This window comes from Vipera berus (genome assembly GCF_964194415.1).
Source record: "Vipera berus genome assembly, chromosome: 2".
Lineage (NCBI taxonomy): Eukaryota > Metazoa > Chordata > Lepidosauria > Squamata > Viperidae > Vipera > Vipera berus.
This window is the reverse complement of record NC_138203.1, coordinates 279,095,367-279,112,428: the sequence shown is the minus strand read 5'-3', so window position 1 is coordinate 279,112,428 and position 17,062 is coordinate 279,095,367. Positions and strand designations below refer to the sequence as shown.

General features: G+C 47.4%; 1 protein-coding gene across 1 annotated transcript; it reads left to right on the top strand.

Moving 5' to 3' along the window:
* The first annotated feature begins 6,042 nt into the window (after window positions 1-6,042).
* Window positions 6,043-16,966, top strand: LOC308661210 (zinc finger and SCAN domain-containing protein 21-like). The gene is made up of 4 exons (XM_081316088.1): window positions 6,043-6,082; window positions 10,765-11,638; window positions 15,239-15,329; window positions 15,630-16,966. Exons 2-4 carry the CDS (start codon window positions 10,853-10,855, stop codon window positions 16,145-16,147), a joined length of 1,395 nt encoding a protein of 464 aa, XP_081172214.1. The 5' UTR covers window positions 6,043-6,082; window positions 10,765-10,852; the 3' UTR covers window positions 16,148-16,966.
* Window positions 16,967-17,062: the final 96 nt, after the last annotated feature.

Genomic DNA, 17,062 nt, shown 5'->3' with positions numbered 1-17,062 from the left:
TTACGTCAGGGGTCTTCAAACTTGGCCCTTTTAAGACTTGTGGACTTCAACTCCCAGAATTCCTCAGCCAGTGTGCCTAGCTGAGGAATTCTGGGAGTCGAAGTCCACAAGTCATAAAAGGGCCAAGTTTGAAGATCCCTGATTTACGTAGTGCTGGTACAATTTTAACACGCCCTTAATGTCGGATTACAAACTCTTTCCCAGACGCCGTGCTAATACTGTTGCTTAACTTTGGCAATTTGAAGAGGTGAGTACTTCAGCATGGGGAATCTGTCCTATTATCTAGACATTTTTATTTCTTTAGCATTGACTGATTTGGCTGCTGTATGTAGGAACTGAGTGACTTTTTAAACCTGGCTGTTTCTGATTCCAGCCATCAAATATGTATAACAAACTTCACTTTGGAAAGAAATTGAATCTGCTGTTATGTTTACTCAATTATCATTAACGTAACCTGGTGCTTTCCTGCTTTCCTGCTGAGTTAGGTTGAAAATATTTCAGCCCCTTTGACCAATTTCTCGGAAATTACTTTCAATTTGGTTCTGTGTTGCAAGTAAGTGATGGGCACAATCTTTGTCAATGGAGAGGGAAGGTAGAAATTTGTTACTCGTCGCAGAAGCTGATTAGAATAAACCTAATGGGAACATTGGATCAGAGGCAACATCTGTCACAAGTCCAGTATGGGAATTATTGCAACAGAAATTTCTCTTAACATTCTTGCTTTCTTCGAGAGTCTGATTATTGTGATGGCATTTTTTTTTCCTGGACAGAGAAATATTCACTGGTATGGGAAGTGGATTTATGCAAAAGGGTAAAAGATCTCCACTTAATATCCGACTGGATTTTCAGGGAATACTATTCCCAAGGTCAAAATCCCATTTTTTAAAATTAAGGGGGGGGGGAATCCATACCTTGAAATCTGAGTCGTCTTTTCAAAGACCACATTAGATCTCGGAGGGGTGAGAGAGAATATAGAACAGAATAATAGCTTCATTGTCTCTTTGAATGTACACTAATTGGCATACATTAAAATGAAATTTCGATGCACACAGCTGTCACAAGGGTCACCCCCTCCAATACAGACTACATAAACAGGACAAAAATAAATACAGAATTATGCATATACCCACATACATGACGACACAGGGAAACAACACAGTCTAGTTGGGATTATGTATAGATGTGATGGCAAGAAAAACGAATCTTGCGAGTTGACCAGACGGATGGCATAGGGAACTAAGCTATTACAGAATCAGGTAGTCCTGCTAGAAATACTTCAAAACCTCCTCCCAGAGGGGAGCAACGGAAACAGACCGTGAAGTGGGCGTGTGGGGTCTCTAACAATGCTTCGAGCTCTAAACACATAGCGCTTATAAGCAGCGTCCTGAATACCAGGGAGCGAGCTGGCTATGATCTTCCCGGCTGTCCTTATCGCTCTCTGTATGGACTTTCTGTCTGAGGCACTGCTGCCACCAAACTAGACAGCGATGCAGTTTGTTAAAATGGTCCCCAGAACAGAAGGAGAAAAATGTGCTCTCCTCATCTGACGCAGGAAACGCAGGCGCTGTTTTGCACGATTCACTAAGGGTGAGGTGCGGAGAGACCAATTCAGATTGTTATTATCTGCACGCCCCAGATACTTCATCCTGTCGGCCACCTCTACAGCCGCACCCTTGATACTGAGTGGAGTATGGCTATGCCGGCTCTTTCTGAAATCTAGAGTGATCTTCCAGATTCATGAGAAATCTTGTGAGATTTCAAGATCTCGGCTTTTTAAAATGATTTCATTTTTCTCAGTGCGCACACACGCACGCTAAAACCTCCCGTTTCCTGTAACTTTTACCTGGGCGAAGGTGCGCCACAGGTAAAACTTTTTGAATCAAGGTAACTGTTCCGTGTGCCTTTGGTGTCTAGTCATGCCGGCCACACAACCACGGAGATGTCCTCGGACAAGCGTTGGCTCTTCGGCTTTGAAACAGAGATGAGCACCGGCCCCTAGAGTCGGAAACGACTAGCACGCATGTGCGGGGGAACCTTTACCTTTACCTTTTTACCTCAGATGGGCTAAGTTTCAGAACACAGCCCAACGTGGGACACGCAACACCCTGTGGAACTGAGATTTTGCAAAATGTATAAAACGTTCTAAAGCAGTTTATGACATAGCCAGGTTGGTCTAGTGCGGGGGTCTTCAAATGTGGCCCTTTTGTGACCTGTGGACTTCAACTCCCAGAATTCCTCAGCCAGCATGCCTGGTGGAGGAATTCTGGGAGTTGAAGTCCACAGGTCACAAAAGGGCCACGTTTGAAGACCCCTGGTCTAGTGGTTAAGGCATCAGACCAGAAAGCGGGAAATCATGAGTTCAAGTCCCATCTTAGCCAGGAAAGCCTGCTGGGTGATTTTGGGCTGATCTCTCTTAGCCCAGCCCACCTCACAGGGTGGTGGTTGAGGGGAGAATAGAAGGCAGGTGTATTGGATACGTTCCCCATCTTGAGTTATTTGTAAAAATACGGGCAGCATATCAATAACTATAAATAATACAAAATGTCATAAAACATTTCCTATGCTGATGTCTGAGTGGCATACATTTCCAAATGGGTTATGTTCAAGATGGATATGGTAACAGAAGAGCACAGTTGGAAGGGACCTCGGAGGTCTTCTAGTCCAACCCCCTGCTCAAGCAGGAGTCCCTGTACCATTCCCGATAAGTGGCTATCCAGTCTTTTCTTACAAGCCTCCAGTGACGAAGCACCTACAACTGTTGACAGGATCCGAGGTGTTGCTTAGTAAAAAGAAAGCAGGAAAGCAGAAGTTGCCTTTTAAGCTTTACGTTTTTATTCAGCTGAACAAAGACGGGCCCCTCTAAAAGAGAGAAGGCCCAAATGACAGGAAATCTTTATATTTATACTTGTTGGTTACATAAGCAATTCACCCAGACAGGTTGGCACACCATAGATAAAAGCAGAAATACTTAAAAATGTTCCTTTTTGGGTGTTTCCCTAAAGACACTGCAGGTTCTCGGGTGACTTGGGACGTTGGGTGATTTCCATGCTGACCTTCTGTGACTCTGCATCCGTGACTCTGTAAGAACCCAGAGATAGCGGGGCAATCTCCACATATTAGCTAACAACAACAACAACAATGCTTTCCCCTGATTCCTGGTCAACACAAGGATTGAAGGCAATCCTTTCCACTGGTCAATTGTCCTGTGAGGAAATTTCTCCTGATTTTTAAGTTGCTTCCCTCCTTGATTAGTTTTCATCCATTGCTTCTTGTCTTGCCTTTATATTATTATTATTATTATTATTATTATTATTATTATTATTATTATTATTATTATTATTATTATTATTATTATTAATAATAATAATAATAATAATAATAATAATAATAATAAATAATAATAATAATATAATCAGGGCTTTTTTTCTCATAGAACGCTCAGAACGGAGTTCCGGCACCTTTTTTGGATGGAACTTTGTAGGGTAGGCAAGGCGGGTTATATGACGTGTGAGTTCCGGCACCTTTTTCTTTTACAATAATAATAATAATAATAATAATAATAATAATAATAATAATAATAATAATAATAATAATAATAATAATAATAATAATAATGAAGAAGAAGAAGAAGAAGAAGTTGGAAGGGACCTTGGAGGTCATCTAGTCCAACCCCCTGCTTGACTCCCTCTTCTTTGTGGCAGCCCCTGAGATACTGGAACACTGCTATCATGTCACCCCTGTTCCTTCTCTTCACACAAATAGAAACCACCTGTGCAAACGTTTTCTCTCGCCCCTCGTGTCTGTAGGCTAGCTACCTCAGGCAGGCTGAGGAATTCTGGGAGTTGAAGTCCACAAGTCATAAAAGGGCCAAGTTTGAAGAGCCCCTGGTATTATAGATATTCCCTTGTACTTTCTCTCCCCTCCTTACATCTTATATAGATTATAAACTTACATATTATAGATTATATATAGATTATATAGGGACGCGGTGGCTCAGTGGGTTAGGACGCTGAGCTTGTCAATCAGAAGGTCGGCAGTTTGGCGGGTCGAATCCCGAGTGCCGCGTAACAGAGTGTGCGCCTGTTACTCGTCCCAGCTTCTGCCAACCTAGCAGTTCGAAAGCACGTAAAAATGCAAGTAGAAAAATAGGGACCACTACGGTGGGAAGGTAACAGCGTTCCGTGCGCCTTTGGCGTCCAGTCATGCCGGCCACATGACCACGGAGACGTCCTCGGACAAGCGCTGGCTCTTCGGCTTTGAAACCGGCCCCTAGAGTTGGAAACGACTAGCACGCATGTGCGGGGGGCACCTTTACCTTTAGGTAAAGGTTCCCCCGCACATGCGTGCTAGTCGTTTCCAACTCTAGGGGCCGGTGCTCATCTCCGTTTCAAAGCCGAAGAGCCAGCGCTTGTCCGAGGACGTCTCCGTGGTCATGTGGCCAGCATGACTAGACGCCAAAGGCGCACGGAACGCTGTTACCTTCCCACCGTAGTGGTCCCTATTTTTCTACTTGCATTTTTACGTGCTTTCGAACTGCTAGGTTGGCAGAAGACCTTTACCTTCACCTATAGATTATATAATTTATATAATCATAAATCTGTTTGCTTCATTGAGTCAAGACGGTTGAGGCATCATTCTTTTCTTACGTTGCCTTCGTATTTTTTTTTTAAACTATCGGTTAAAAAAAAACAAAAAGCCTTGGTGGAGCAGTGGGCTAATGCCTCCTTAAGTAACACCAGCTGCCTGCAATTAGTGCAGGTTCGCATCCCACCAGGCTCAAGGTTGACTCAGCCTTCCATCCTTCCGAGGTAGGTAAAATGAGGACCCAGATTGTTGGGGGCAATTAAGCTGACTTTGTAATAATGCCGCTTGGGGTGTGTGTGTGAAAGCCCTAATAAGCAAGCATATACATAGAATGAAGGCTACTGCTAAGCTTGTAAGCCGCCCTGAGTCTTCGGAGAAGGGCGGGATAGAAATGGAATTAAATAAATAAAAAATAAATAAATAAAAAAGAGCTTCGGAGACCATCTTTTAGTTTAGGGGGGGGTGTCTTTCTCGTGAAAGACTACGTTTCCCAGGAGCCTTTGCGGACACACACACACACACACACACACACACACACACACAGACACACACACACACACACACAGACACACACACACACACACACACACACACACACACACACACACACACACACACACGGACGCGCCAGGCATGTTGGCTGAGGAATTGAAGTTGAAGTCCACAAGTCATAAAAGGGCCAAGTTTGAAGACCCTTGCTATAGATTATATAATTTATATAAACATAAATCTATGTTTGCTTCATTGAGTCAAGACGGTTGAGGCATCATTCTTTTCTTACGTTGCCTTCGTATTTTTTTTTTTAAAAACTATCGGTTAAAAAAAAAACACAAAAAGAGCTCCGGAGACCATCTTTTAGTTTGGGGGGGGTGTCTTTCTTGTGAAAGACTACATTTCCCAGGAGCCTTTGCGGAGACACACACACACACACACACACACACACACACACACACATAAACACAAACACACACACACACACACACACACACACAAACAGACAGAGGCGCCTTCCCCCGGAGGCATTTTCCTTGTTTTATTTATTTTTTTCCTTTTTCCTTTTTTTTTGCAAAGAGCCAGCTGAGCAAAAACGAAGGGAGGAGGAGGGCCCCCTCCCCGCAAAACCACAAATTAAAACCCACCTTTTCGACACTGGGACCCCGTTCTGGGGATGGGGGGGGGGAAACTTTGCAAACATAACAAACCCCCCCACCACCACCACACAGACCCACACACACACAGACCCACACACACACACACACAAAGGAACTGTGCAAAGTGGAGAAGCCATTGCAAACGCCTAGTTGACTCTTCCCAGCCTCGCCCTTTCCTGCCCGGCTTCCCCTCCCACGGAAGCGGCTGTATTTATTTCAATGCTTCTTTGCCTTTGGCGGCGAGCTCCACTTCCTGGTGGGGGAGGCGTCCTCGTTTTATTTTCTTTTCTTTTCTTTTCTTTTATTTCCCCCCCTCCCCTCGGGGGTTTTCTACCGCAGGGATCCGGGTGAGTGGCGGCCGATCGGAGGAGGGTTTGGAAAAAGGCTTTTGAAAGGGTTCGACGGGCGTAACGTGAGAAGCCCCCATTGATTTCAATGGGATCGACTGTCTCAAACCCCCCCCCCCCCGGGAAAGTCCTGAAGCAAAGCCGGGACGGATTGCATGCACTTCCTAAGACCTAAAGCAGCCCAGAGGCGGAGGAGGTTTGCGTCGCGGAGTTGCCACCCTCTCTAACTAACATTTCACGTCTTAGTTTGGGGTGGGTGGGTGGGCAGGGTCTGGTTTCTCTCTCCCCCCCCCAGTTTTCAGCCATGGAAGCTACTGGGGACCCTTGGGGCCGGCCCCTCCCTCTCAGCCCCAGAGCCAGGATGGGGAAGGAGTTGGGGGGGTACCCAATTCTAGCCCCCTCCCCTCTTAGCCATGGTAGTTTCTTGGGGTCCTCTGGGCCAGTCCTTCTCTTTGGGGGGGTGGGGGTGGGGGGGTAGAGGCTGGGGTGCTTTCTCTGCCCCCTTGAGCTTCTGAAGAAAAAAGAACGAAAACTCCTACCTTTGGGGGTCAAGCCAGTATTTTGAACCATGATCCCATATCCAAGGTTGACTCAGCCTTCCATCCTTCCGAGGTAGGTAAAATGAGGACCCAGATTGTTGGGGGCAATTAAGCTGACTTTGTAATAATGCCGCTTGGGGGTGTGTGTGTGTGTGTGAAAGCCCTAATAAGCAGGCATATAGATAGAATGAAGGCTACTGCTAAGCTTGTAAGCCGCCCTGAGTCTTCGGAGAAGGGCGGGATATAAATGGAATTAAAATAAAATAAATAAATAAAATATCCATAATCCCATATCCATATCCATAATCCCATATCCAAAGGGGTTGGCCTGAGATGCCAAGCCCCCCCCCCCCCCGAAAGACTTGCCAAGCAAAGTTTAAGGTGTTGTGCGAAGGCGGGTAGTCCTCGAATTACCACCGCAGTGGAGCCCAACATTTCTTTTTTTTTCTTTTTTTAATTTAAGTTTTGATTTGATTTTTTTTTAAAAAAAAATACAATTCCACGGTGGTGCTTGTTCCACAAAAACGTGTGTCGTCTTGAGGTCATTGTTCGCTGATGCAAAGGAAATTCCAAATCCCTTGTTCGTTTCTCCAACCGTGGGTAAAACAAGTCCCACATTTGGAAAATATTCTGTTTCTTCTTCTTCAATCTCAAAACCGCGTCTGTCCATTTCCGCAGGGTCTTAGTATTTTTTTTTTAAATTGTTTCCTCCTTCGTTTTTTCCCCAATATTGTGCAAATATGTCTTGCTGCTGTTGTCACATTTCTGTTGCTCATTTGTTAAGGGAGGTTTTGCCTTGTTTTACGACCTTTCTTGCCTCAGTTGTTAAGTGAATCATTGCAGATGTTAAGTAAGTAGGATTTTAAGTGGATCTGGCTTCCTTCACTGACTTTGGTTGTCAAAAGGTTGCAAAACGTAATCACAGGACCCCAGGATATTGCAAACCTTCATAAATATGAGTCATGGTCATGTGACCATGGGGATGTTGAAGTCCGCAAGTCATAAAAGGGCCAAGTTTGAAGACCTCTGAGCTAGGAGCATGTGGGTTGTTAAGTGAGGACCTCACATGATTGTGACTTTCTGCCGGCTTGCCTGTTCTTTGCTTGAGGGAAACCACCCAGGAAACATCTGAAATTGTGATTATGTGACGGTGGGATACTGCAAAACATGAAACTCCAAGGATGGTCATAAATACCGCTGGTTCGGTTCCCAGCGTAACTTCAAATGCTTGCTGAATGAATGGCCATAAGTCAAAACAATTGCCTATATAGGTTGGACTCAACTTACAACCATTCATTTAGTGACCATTCAAAGTTACAAGGGCACTACAGTGACTTATGACCAGTTTTCACGCTTATGACCGTTGCAACAGTCCCATGATCGTAACGATCAAACTTCGGCTCCTTGGCAACTGGCATGTATTTATGATGGTTGCACTGTCCTGGGATCATGTGAGCACCCTTTGTAACCTTCCCAGCCGTCTTTCAACAGCCAAGTCAACGAGATTCGCTTAACGACCGCCTGATTCGCTTAAACAACTGCAGTAAATTCACTTAACCCCTGTGGCAAAAGATCGTAAAGTGGGGCAAAACTCGCTTATAGCAACAGAAATTTGGGGCTCGGTTGCTGTTGTAAGTTGAGGACTACCAGCATGTGTCGACAGGCTTCAGGACCCCTTTTATGCCCCCCACACACCCCCCACCCCCAAATCCGTGCTTTGCTGTGTTGATTGGCAAGATGGCAGCTGCTTTTCCCTTGTTGATTTACAACAGGGGTCTTCAAACTTGGCAACTTTTAAGACTTGTGGACTTCACCTTCGGTCCTTCGGCCGTGACCTGAAGACTTGGTTGTTTCAACAAGCGGATCTGGACTGACTATGTATTTTAATTAGATTTTACTGGATTTTAAATTGTCATGTTAATTCTTTTTAACCTTTTCATTCCATGTTTTTTCTTTTTTAATTTTTATTGTTGTGAGCCACCCTGAGTCCTTAGGGAGAAGGGCGGCATATAAATTTAAATAAATAAATAAATAAATTCCCATAATTCCTCAGGCAGCCTGGCTGGCTGAGGAATTCTGGGAGTTGAAGTCCACAAGTCATAAAAGGGCCAAGTTTGAAGACCCCTGATATGGACTGTAAGAGGAGTGGACTTCAACTCCCAGGGATCTCGGAGTCTTAGTAGACAATCACTTCAATATGAGCCAGCAGTGTGCTGCAGCTGCCAAAAAAGCCAACACAGTGCTAGGTTGCATTAACAGAGGGATAGAATCAAGATTGCGTGAAGTACTAATACCACTTTACAATTCCTTGGTAAGGCCACACCTGGAATACTGCATCCAGTTTTGGTCACCACGATGTAAAAAAGATGTCGAGACTCTAGAAAGGGTACAGAGAAGAGCAACAAAGATGATTAGGGGGCTGGAGGCTAAAACATATAGGGAACGGTTGCTGGAATTGGGTATGTGTAGTTTAATGAAGAGAAGGGTGACGGGTGACATGATAGCAGTGTTCCAATATCTCAGGGGCTGCCCCAAAGAAGAGGGAGTCAAGCTATTCTCCAAAGCACCTGAAAGCAGGACAAGAAGCAACGGATGGAAACTAGTCAAGGAGAGAAGCAACCTAGAAGTAAGGAGAAACTTCCTGACAGTTAGAACAATTAACCAGTGGAACAACCTGCCTCCAAAAGTGGTGAATGCTCCAACACTGGAAGTTTTTAAGAAGAGACTGGCCAGCCACTTGCCTGAAATGGTATAGGGTTTCCTGCCTGAGCAGGGGGTTGGACTAGATGACCTCCAAGGTCCCTTCCAACTTTATTATTATTATTATTATTATTATTATTATTATTATTATTATTATTATTATTATTATTGTTGTTGTTGTTGTTGTTGTTATTATTATTATTATTATTATTATTATTATTATTATTATTATTATTATTATTTCCTCAGCCAGACATGCTGGCTGAGGAATTCTGGGAGTTGAAGTCCACAAGTCATAAAAGGGCCAAGTTTGAAGACCCCTGATTTACAAGGTTGATGAGATTTGGGGGAGGGAGGAGGTTACCTCGTGCTGAGGCCCAACTTCTTTTGTCCCGCTCAGGTGACTTTCCCCTCCCCCCTTTGTTTCCTTAAAGACTTGGTTCCTTCTTACCTCCCTCCCCGAAGGGATCTTTTAGAGCAGGGCTTTTCAACCAGTGGTACGGGCACCACTTGTGGTACATTGGCACCTGGCAGGTGGTACGCGACCATCCTAGAAAAGTGGTAGCAGGGGAGGGGAATGAGCTGAACCGGGGGCAGCACCGCACAAGCCTGAGCGAGAGACGGCTGGAGCTGCAGGGCTGTCAGGGCTCAGTGGAAGCGCCAGGATCAGCACCAGGCTCCAGCTGGAGCTCAGCGCTGGTCCCGGTGCTTCTGCTTAGCCCAGAAAAAGCGCCGATCAGCTGGAATGTTGCAGCATCTCCAGGGTCTTGTGAATTACATTCAGGTGCTTGGCAATTGATTCATAATTATGACGGTCACAGTGTCCCAGGGTCATGTGAAGTGACCAAAACCTGCTGCAACCACCCAGCAGATGGGGGGGGGGGGAAATAAAAACCAAACACCCACCCCAGCCCACCCCTGCTGCCAATCCCCAACAGAAATGCTCACAACAATGAAAACCTCGGACAGGAGGAAGAGCGCCGCCGGGCGGGCAGGCAGGCATCTTGCTCAGCTGTGGCTTGGGGGGGCACTTTTTTCAGTGCCTTTGTAACTTTGAACAGTCGCTAAGCGAACTGTTGTAACTCGAGGACTACCTGTACTTCATCACTTTTTTCCTTTTTTTTTTTTTGGTCATCACGTTTTTGACACCTTGCTAGGCGACGGGTGGTACTCGGATGTTGCCGTATATCCTAAAAGGGGTACAGTGGGTGAAAAGGTTGAAAAGCCCTGTTTTAGAGGAGATCGCTGGCTTTTCTTCCCTGTCTTGGGTTACATCCCTGCTTCATCTTTTAGGTATGGCAGCTTCAAGACTAGACTCACTGTGGCCACCTGTTTCTCTCCCTTGGGGAGGATGGAAGGGTGACTTCAGAATACGGGGGCTGTTAGAAGTGTCTGTCTGTCTGTCTGTTGGGAAACTGAGGCGCCATCTCTTGTCCCCCGCAGAACGCCAGAGAGGCATTTGGCCGTCCGCTGTGCAGGTTTCCCAGCAGGGATTGTCTCTGTGTCTCGTCTATTCGTTGCCACAAAGCTGATGGCCGACGGAGAAGTGCCCCGGACGGGATTCAGCCTGCAATTGCAAACCGCTTTGGAGAAGTGGATGCAGCCAGGGTTCAAAAGGCAGGATCTGGGCCGAGTGGCTTCCAAGTCAGGCGAGGAGTTAGGAGGAGACAGGAAGGGCTGCAGAGGGCTTGAAGGAACGGAGCAACTGGTAAAACAGGAGCCAGACCTGCTCTCTCAGCAGTGGGAAGCCCAGTGGCAGGAATTCTTGAAGATGTCTGAATCCCAGCAGCCCTGGGGGGTTGTGTCCCTGGCCCAGGTGGAGCCCTCCCCCTGGGATGATGCCAAGGCCTTCCTGGCCTCTTTTGAGCAGGTGGCCGAGGCCTGCCGGTGGCCCAAGGAGGAGTGGGCATCCCGGCTGCTGCCCGCCCTCCGAGGGGAAGCCGAGCAAGCATACTGCAATCTGGAAAGCTCCGAGAGAGAGGATTACGGGAAAGTGAAGGCGGCCATCTTGCACAGGGATGCCCTCTGCCGCGAGAAGCTGCGCCAGCACTTCCGCCGCTTCTGCTACCAGGAGACCGAGGGCCCACGGGGGGCGTATAGCCGGCTGCAGGCACTTTGCCATCAGTGGCTGAAAGTGGAGCACCATTCCAAGGAGCAGATCCTGGAGTTGCTGATCCTGGAGCAATTTTTGGCCATCCTGCCTCCCGAGATCCAGAGCTGGGTCCGTGGAAATAGCCCGGAGACCTGCATTCAGGCGGTGTCCCTGGCTGAGGATTTTCTGCAAATGCAAGAGGAAGCTCAGCATCAAGAGCAGCAGGTAAGGCGAGATACAGTTGGGGAGACACTCACTCACACACACACACACACACAGACACACAGACACAGCTTTGGCGCCCTTCCTTTGCAGATCGAACAAGGTTTGTGAAGCATGAGGTGTGAGTCAACCTTTGGGACTGATAGCTGCGCCATCAAAAGGATTCAGAATCGGACAGAATGCTGAATCCAGAATTTGCAATTACCTAACATGATTTCATGTTGAGGGACACGGTGTCTCAGTGGGTTAGGACGCTGAGTTTGTCGATCAGAAGGTCGGCAGTTTGGCGGGTCGAATCCCGAGTGCCGCGTAGCAGAGCGAGCGCCTGTTACTTGTCCCAGATTCTGCCAACCTAGCAGTTCGAAAGCACGTAAAAAAATGCAAGTAGAAAAATAGGAACCACTTCAGTGGGAAGGTAACAGCGTTCCGTGCGCCTTTGGCGTCTAGTCATGCCGGCCACATGACCACAGAGACGTCCTCGGACAAGCGCTGGCTCTTCGGCTTTGAAACGGAGATGAGCACCGGCCCCTAGAGTCGGAAACGACTAGCACGCATGTGCGGGGGAACCTTTACCTTTACCTTTTTAACATGATTTCAGGGTATGTCAGTCCTTCGAGTTAGTCTACGCAACAAACCGTGTTTATTAACGCCACTTTTTTTTTTTTGCATGGTTCCAGTAAACTGAATCTTGCTAGTCTCAAAGTATATTTTCCCCCCTCGTGCCTTTACTTTCTAGGGCAGGGGTGTCAAACTCAATTTCATTGAGGGCCGCATCAGCATTGCGGTTGCCCTCAAGGGGCTGGGTGGGTAATGGCCAGGGTGGGCGTGGCCTACTGGGTGGGCGTGGCTAGAGTGCGTATGGCCTACTGGGTGGGTGTGGCCAGCTCTACATCATTTGCATCAAGGGTGCCTATGGGGGCCTGGGCAGGAGTGGGACAGATCTGGGGGTCTCTGGCAGGAGGAGGGTCTCTGGGCCAGGGCCAAGGCAGTGGGGGCCGTTCCCTCCCTGTTTCCAGGATGGCTTCGGGGGCCGCATGAAACCACTTCGCGGGCCGGATCTGGCCCCCGGGCCTTGTGTTTGACATGTCTGTTCTAGGGGTTGGGGTCCCTTTTTGGTGGGCTGAGAAGTGTCTCTATTAGTCTTATTATACAGGTGGTCCTCGCCTTATGATCACAACTGAGACAAAAAAAATTTCCATTGCTAAGCGAGACAGCTGTTAAGTGGGGTTTGCCCCGTTTTGCGACCTTTCTTGTCACAATGGTTAAGTTAGTAACCTGGTCGTTAAATCTGGCTCCCCCCCACCCCCGGTGGACTTTGCTGATTAGAAGGTCGCAAAAGGTAACCACGCGGCCCCTGAGACATTGCAACCGTCCTAAACGTGAAGCAGTTCCCAAGCATCTGAATGTCGATCACATGGCCATGAGGATGCTGCAGTTGTAAGTGTAAAAAATGTCACGTTAACTTTGGTTCCTAAAAGAAGAGCAACGTAAGTCAAGGACTACCTGTACTGTTACCCTGGATGTGGCTTTTCCTCCTCCTGTCTCTCAAGGAGGAATTCCCACAGATCATTGCAGGTCCTCAGGGAAACATCGTGGACTCAATATGGAAAATACTGTCAACTTGTCCACCTGGCATTTCCAGGAAAAAAAAAACTCCTGGGACATGATTTTACTAAAAGTATTCATACTTTACTGAAAATCTACATTGGCACAGAAGAAGCCAAACCAGGTCTGGTTTTCCCTTGCAAACCCTGACATAGTTATTTTCCCATTTCCCTCTGATCCACCCACAGTCCAATATGTTCACCAATCGCTTCCGTTCATTTTGTTAGGACACGGGTCGGCAACCCACGGCTCTGGAGCCGCATGTGGCTCTTTCAGCCTTCTCCTGCAGCTCCCAGTCATCCTCCGCCATTTGCAGAGACAGAGACAGAGACAAAGGAAGGCACTTGTGCTTCCCTTCTCTCTCTCTCTCTCTCTGTGTGTGTGTGTGTGTGTGTGTGTGTGTGTTTCCCAGAGAAAAGAAAACACTGGGAGAATAGAGGCTCCCTCTTCCTCCCTCTCTCTCTCTCTTTCTCTCTCTCTCCCTCTTTCTCTTCTGTCTCTCTTTCTTCCTCTCTCTCTTCCCCTCTTCCTCTCTCTCTCTCTCCTCCACTCTCTCTCTCTTCTTCTCTCTCTCTTCTTCTCCTCTCTCTCTCTTCCTCCCTCTCTCTTCTTTGCTTTCTCTCTTCTTCTCTCTCTCTCCTCTCTCTCTCTTCTCCACTCTCTCTCTCTTCTTCTCTCTCTCTCCTCTCTTCTTCTCTCTTTCCTCCCTCTCTCTTCCGCACTTCCTCTCTCTCTCTTCTCTCTCTCCTCTCTCTCTCTTCTACTCTCTCTCTTCCACTATCTCTCTCTTCTCTCTCTTCCTCTCTCTCTCTTCTCCACTCTCTCTCTCCCTATCCCTCCCTCTCTCTTCCTCCCTCTCTCGTCCTCTCTCTCTCCTCTCTCTCTTCTACTCTCTCTCTTTCTCTCTCCTCTTTCTTCCTCTCTCTCCCTCTCTCTCTCTCTTCCTCTCTCCCTCTCTCCCTCTCTCCCTCTCTCTCTCAGCTTGCCAGGTGAGCAGAAGATCGGAGAGAGGGAGAGAGTGGGGAGAGAGAGAGAGAGGGAGAGGGAGAGGGAGAACTCATGCACAGCAGCCTCTATTCTCCCAGTGTTTTTTTTTGGTTGGTTCACATGGTGTGGTAGGATGGAGGGTTTGTTGTCACTTGTGTGTTGGGGGGAGAGAGCACGGGGGGGGAGGCTCAGCTAATCTCAATGTACACATGTTGTACTTTGACAATAAAGGTTTGTTTGTTTGTTTATTTATTTTATTTTGTCTGGGAAACAGGTCCAAGTGGCTCTTTGAGTGTTTAAGGTTGCCGAGCCCTGTCTTAGGAGAAAACAGCTAGCCACCCTCGGTCCTTGCAAACTTCCTAAGATGCCTCGGTTGCCTAGATACCATCCCTCCCACCTTTGCATTCCATTCCACAATCTCTTCCCTTTTTTTTTTTTTTTTGGTCCAGCTGTGAGCCAGGGAGAAAATGTCGGCGAAAGGGTGAATCAGTCTTGACAATACCCACCTAGCTAACACCTTCCTCCTCCTCCTCCTCCTCCGAATTCAATGAATGAGGGAGGAATGTATCTGAGTTGCTTCTGAATGTGTTAGCTTGTTCCGGACTTTAAAAAAAATAGTTCAGCCCCTTTCGCCTAGGGCAGGGGTAGGCAACCTCGGCCCTTTTATGACTCGTGGACTTCAACTCCCAGAATTCCTGAGTCAGCTATGCTGGCTCAGGAATTCTGGGAGTTGAAGTCCACGAGTCATAAAAGAGTCAAGGTTGCCGACCCCTGGCCTAGGGAACAATTCCTGCGTATCTTCCCGACTCCTTCCCGACTCTCTACAAGGAGACAGAGACCAGCCCTATCTAGTTAATTCCTGTGGCTGGGGCAAAAAGAACTAGGCCTCTCCCATTCCTGGTCCCGACCCTTTTCCATCTAGCCCATCCTGACTGGACATCGCCATGCAACACCCCTCTTCTCCGTCGCTCTTCCCTCCTGTTGAAACAGATGTTTTTCTCCTGTTTCCAGATGCTCAAGGAAGTGAGGGACGCTGCAGAGGACTGTGGGAAGGGACAGCTGTTCAGGGAGGCTAATCACGAGGGGAACACTGGAGAGGCCGGTGAGTGACGCAAATGGATGATGAGTTGAATCCAGTGGCTGAATACTCGGGATGCAGTGCAATTCCTTTGGGTGGTTTTTTTTTTTATTTTAACTCCGTCCCCTTTCCTTCTTCAGCTCTCTTCCCTTGACCATCCCTGCCAAACAGCTCCAAAACCTTTTCCTTAAAGCAGGGGTAGGCTGACTCAGGAATTCTGGGAGTTGAAGTCCATGAGTCATAAAAGAGCCGAGGTTGCCTACTCCTGCCTTAAAGGTTTTTATTTTGGATTTATTTTTGCTTTTGTTTTTCATTTCCCGGTAGGTGAAGGGAGTCGATGCGTCGACAAAGTGGAGAAATACACCTTGGAGAATTCTGAGCCCGAAGCGTCACATGAGATGCTCGGCGGGAGAGCGGAGGAGCAGGGGGCTCAGTTCGGAGAGCAGGAAAACCTTCTCCAAAGCCAAGACAGACTAATTTGGCCGCAGAAATTTCTTCCCAAGGAGATGGGCGATAGTGCGGTTCCTTGCCGAGGAAGTTACCGGGAGCTCGGCCAGTCCAAAATGCCCATCGTGAAGAAGTACAGTGCCTCCAGCATTATCGCAAGGAGTATCTACCATAAATCAAACTTCACCAAGCAAAAGAAAATCCACCCGGGAGAAAAAACATACACCTGTTTGAATTGCGGGCGGAGATTCAGTCGTAGGTCGAATCTTAAACGTCACGAGGGCATCCACACGGGGGAGCGACCCCATGAGTGCTTGGAATGTGGGAAGAAGTTCACTCGGAAGTCTTACCTCCTTAAACACAGCGCCGTTCACATGTACGGAGGATCAACATAGCAGTGGTGAGGAAAAAAAGACGGGCGCGTAGAAAATCGGTACTGTGGGAAAACCGAGTCGAAAAGGGGGATTCGACTATCCTTCCCATCTTTATGGTTCTCAGGGAGCGCGTTGGGAATCCCAGGAAATGCTCAGACCTTAAGGAAAGGTTATTCTAGGATGCACCACAGAGAGGAGTCCTCCAGCGTTTCATAAATTTGGGGGGGGGAGGAGCTCATAATGCACAAGAGAGGGGGGAGGGAGAGATCACACGAATCTTGATTAGATGTCAGTCTGTTTCCACCTCACTCCCTTTTGAGTTGCAGGATGCCGTAACACAGTTCCGGGACAATTGGCCGATAGCTTTGTCACTTGGGATATTTCACCTGTGAAAATGGGAGGGAAGACGTCTTATATGCCAAAGCTTAAATCTCAAACGTCTGTTTGGAAGGCTGAAATGTTTCTATATAACAGCGTAGACAATCTTAAATATAACTTAAGAGACGGTATATTCCATTAGCATATCATTCCACAAAGAACAGCTGCCAGAAGAGAAGAGGGAAGCTGTTCCATGGAGAATAGAAACATTCCAGCATCCATCTGAGTCAGGGGTCTTCAAACTTGGCCCTTTTATGACTTGTGGACTTCAACTCCCAGAATTCCTCAGCCATAAAAGGACCCCCGATCTGAGTGAACCAAATTCACTCATGTTAATCTGAGCAGACTACTAAGATGATACAGGGAATGAGACTTCCCCCCCACCACCACCACCCTACTCCATAGCCATTTCACCTTTACAGTTTTTCCTTGGTTATTTGGTCTATTTCAGTGTTTCTGAACCTCGGCATCTTTAAGAGGTGTGGCCTTCAACTCCCAGAATTCCCATGGTCGGCTGGGGAATGCTGGGAGTCGAAGGCCACACCTCTTAAAGTCGCC